Source organism: Crocodylus porosus, unplaced genomic scaffold (assembly GCF_001723895.1).
Source record: "Crocodylus porosus isolate Cpor-Errol unplaced genomic scaffold, CroPor_comp1, whole genome shotgun sequence".
NCBI lineage: Eukaryota > Metazoa > Chordata > Crocodylia > Crocodylidae > Crocodylus > Crocodylus porosus.
In genome coordinates, this window is record NW_017728950.1 from 32124231 (window position 1) to 32127972 (window position 3742).

At 44.7% G+C, this 3742-nt stretch overlaps 1 protein-coding gene across 3 annotated transcripts in view; it reads right to left on the bottom strand.

Moving 5' to 3' along the window:
* The window catches only part of HSDL2 (hydroxysteroid dehydrogenase like 2), a 41803-nt gene that overhangs the window by 13607 nt on the left and 24454 nt on the right, over positions 1 to 3742 (bottom strand). For all 3 annotated transcript variants that reach the window (XM_019555049.1, XM_019555050.1, XM_019555051.1), the window contains 2 exons: positions 1719 to 1822; positions 102 to 200 (listed from right to left, as the gene is read on the bottom strand). In XM_019555049.1, coding sequence (XP_019410594.1) covers positions 102 to 200; positions 1719 to 1822 — 203 coding nt within the window. The remainder of the gene's footprint in view (positions 1 to 101; positions 201 to 1718; positions 1823 to 3742) is intronic.

Consider the following 3742-nt stretch of genomic DNA (forward strand, 5'->3'; position numbering starts at 1 on the left):
AAACCTAAAGCCTAGTCCAAGTCAAAAAACATGCAAATTGGAGGTTTAAAGAGAAAAAGAGATGGAAAGACAGACTTTTAGCATCTTAAAAATAAAATTACCTGTTTTAGGCCATAAAGCATTGACTGCAACTTCTCCTCTGAATTCTTCCGCCATCCCCAGGACACACATGGACATACCATACTTAGAAATGGTGTACGCTAAACAAGAAAACCCAGCAGAATTCTGTTAAGTAAGGAATGAATTCACTGTCTGTGTTGAGATACAAATTTCATTAGTTATACTATACCAAGGAGAGAAGAATTGATTTAAAAGAAGTTTCTCAAGAGAGAACAGCCTACATGAGGCAAGATCTGATGAAGAAAAAGGTTTGCATTGACCTTTTTATTAACTAATCTTATGGTTTGCCATATTATTATTTCACCTACAAACTTGCAAACTCAAACTTTTGACCAAAATTTCAGTGTCATTGTACATTAAAAAAAAATAGTTTTACAATTCTTTGGCATGAAAAGTTTTGAATGGCACAAATGATAAACCTGTCAAATTGTTCCATACTTTTAGAATTTGTTACCTGATACCAGCCCAGATAACTAGAAAATGGTGCTTCCTTATTCTTATAAAAGAAATCATGGGTCAGTTTTATCTTGCTCATCCTTCTCTGAAAAACAGCCACTGTTACGATCTACTGCATTCACATAATTTTATGAAACAAACTTTCTTCATCAGAAAAAGCCAATTAATGAAAACAGTTTCAGTTTCAAGGAAAAGAATGAAAGATTTAATCTCACAAATGGGGGGGGACAGGTTCAGAGTTTTGAAACTAAAATATATCCAAATGTCAAAACATCTAATATCAATGTTTTTGTTTACCTTTGCTAGTACACAAATTCAAAACAATACTTTGAAAAAGGAAGTTAAAATCAAAATGGATTGATTAAGTGAATGTGTGGCCAGGGACACTCCTGCAGCTGGGGAACCCCGTCAGCTGTTCGCAGGCTGAAGCTTAGAGCTTCTGGGGTTACCCAGTTTGTTACACCAATTATGTTAGGGTCTCAATAATTATTCTCTCCTTTTTCCTCCCCCCCACAAATATTATCCTTTCCTGGACCACTATGAGACACGCTTTCAGGAAGTGTGGAAAAGCCTGGATGACTCAAACCAGGGGTGGGCAATTATTTGGACTGGAGGGTGGATGGGATGGGGCTATGGGTGGGAAGCGGTATTGGGGAGCGGCACGGAAGGGCAGGGTCAGGGCTGAGGTCAGGATAGCAGGCCTGTGATATCACGGGTCTGAAGACCAATGCAGAGCTGCAATCTGCTCCTTGCACACCCCTGTGGCAGGCGCCAGTTCTGTGGGAGGGGCCATGCAGAACTGGAGGGCAGGGGAACTGCTGCTGCGGTGGCTGCTGAGAAGCAAGTCCGGACATCACGCTGCCCCAGCCCCACTGCATGCCCCAGGGGCAGCAGGACCAACTGCATGCACCAGAGCCTGGGCTGCCCTCTACATGTGAGATGGGCAAGTCTGAGGGACCTGCCATGGGCCAAAAAATCCTTGGGTGGACCAGATCCAGCCTACAGGCCATATTTTGCCCACCCCTGACTCGGACCAATATGTACCTGCAGCTGAATGAGGGGCTTGGCACACAGGCACACCACTCCTACATCTTTCATAAATGCTAGTTAACTTAAAAATAAAATAATGGAGCACTACATACCACAGTGATTTTTGAACCAGATGGGATTCAGATTAAGTGGGGGGCTGATGTTAAGGATATGAGCTATTTTACTCTTTTTTAAGAAAGGAAGGCATAATTTAGACCTACAAAGAAATGAAACAAAGACAAATTAGACAAGTTAACAGTAGTCAGGAACTTCTGTTAGTAGTCAGGATTTTTTGTTGTACACATTTTAATGTTTTTAGCAAAACCACCACATTAGAGGTGTGAATAAAATGCATGTTTTATAAAAATGAAAGTTTCACCCTGATCTCATTTGTCTAGCCCAATTGATTTACAACCTTTTCAGGGTCAAGGCACCCTACCACCACTTTTTTGAATGTAGCAGCACCCCTGCCTGAGAACCACTATTTGTTACCCAAATGCGTCTTAGTCAGCTGCTGCAGTCAGGAAGGACTGTGAACCTTTGATGAAACTGCACTAGGCTGCACAGCCAGCCCAGGGAGGGCTGCGCCATTCGCATGTGCTTCTCCTGCATTAGGACTCTGATCAGCCTAAAACAGGCAAAAGCTGCCTTGGGCCGTGCAGCTCTTCCTAGTCCACCACCCGCAACACTCCTCCCAGAAACAGAAGGAGACAGGACAGTTCCACCTGCACCTCTTTTCAAGAAGAGCATGGGGAAGGACAGACAGGAAAGAGCTGCACAGGATGACGCAGCTTTGCTGCCTGCTGATTACAGAGACCTAAGGCAGGGGGAGTGTGAAGCAGTTTTACTTGGCCGCTGCCACCACACCATCCCTAAAAAGAACCCAAAGGATCCCAGTTGAGAACAGCTGGCCTAACTCCTGCTTTTGTATTTGATTAATACACAGGCCACAAAGAAGCTACACAATGATACCTTATATAATGTATAAGTCTACTCTCCTTCCTAGTATTGAAGCATGAATATTAGGCAAGATTTTTCAAAATAGCCCATCACCAAGAACCCGGGTGGATAATAATCAACAATTAAAAAAAAAAAAAGAAAACAATCAGATTTTAAAGATTTAAATGAGATTTTTCTCATTTAATTTTATTCTTTTTTTTAAGATACTTTTTCGGAAAAAATACAACCTATATAGCTTTAACTTAAGATATCATCATGGAATAGGGATTATAACTTCTAATACATACCATCTGAGACAATATATTCATGTAACCTTTTTACAAGTTTTATAAATAGGTCACAGGCCATGGACTATATTATAGGCCAGAGTCTCCTCTATAAATTAGTAAAAATTAAAGGAAACCACTCTACCCAATGGGACTCAGCACTCAGTCCGGAACAGGGGTGGTCAACCGGGGGTACACGTACCCCTAGGGGTACTTAGAAAGGCCGTAGGAGGTACGTGCAGGCAGGCAGGCAGGGACGGAGCATGTCCTGGGGCACAGCGGTGAGGTCTCCCCTGCTGTGTTCCCATACTCTTCCTCTTACCGGGTTGGGGGGGGCCTCCCTACCCTGCATCTCAGCTCACACTCTGTGCCCACCTCTAGGAGCAAAGCAAGGGAGGCAAGGGCAGCAGTACCCCCCTGCGAGCCACATACTGCACTGTCACCACCCTGCACTGCTGCCGCATCCTGCAACACTTTCTCACAGCTGGTCGCACATGTAGCTGTGGGCTGGTGACAGGCGGTGTGAGGCCATTGCCAGCCTGCAGAGCTGCACGTGCAACCAGCTGTGAGAAAGTGGTGCACAGCATGGCACCAATGGTCACCGCATGCAAGCCCATGCCCAGCCATTCAGCAGCACATGTGGCCCGTGGAGGGGCACCACTTGCCCTCACCTCCCCGGCCCTGCTTACAGGAGTAGGAACATAGTTTCATAGTTAGAAGGGACCTGAGCAGATCATCAAGTCTGACCCCCTGCCATGTACAGAAAGGACAGAGTGGGGAAAAGGGGGGGAGGGGTTGCGCTCTATGTTAAGGAGCAATATACATCAACCCTCATCAAGACAGAATCAAAGGATGAGGAAGTAGAAGGACTGTGGGTTAGGCTACATGGGGGGCAAGGAGAAAAGGATTTG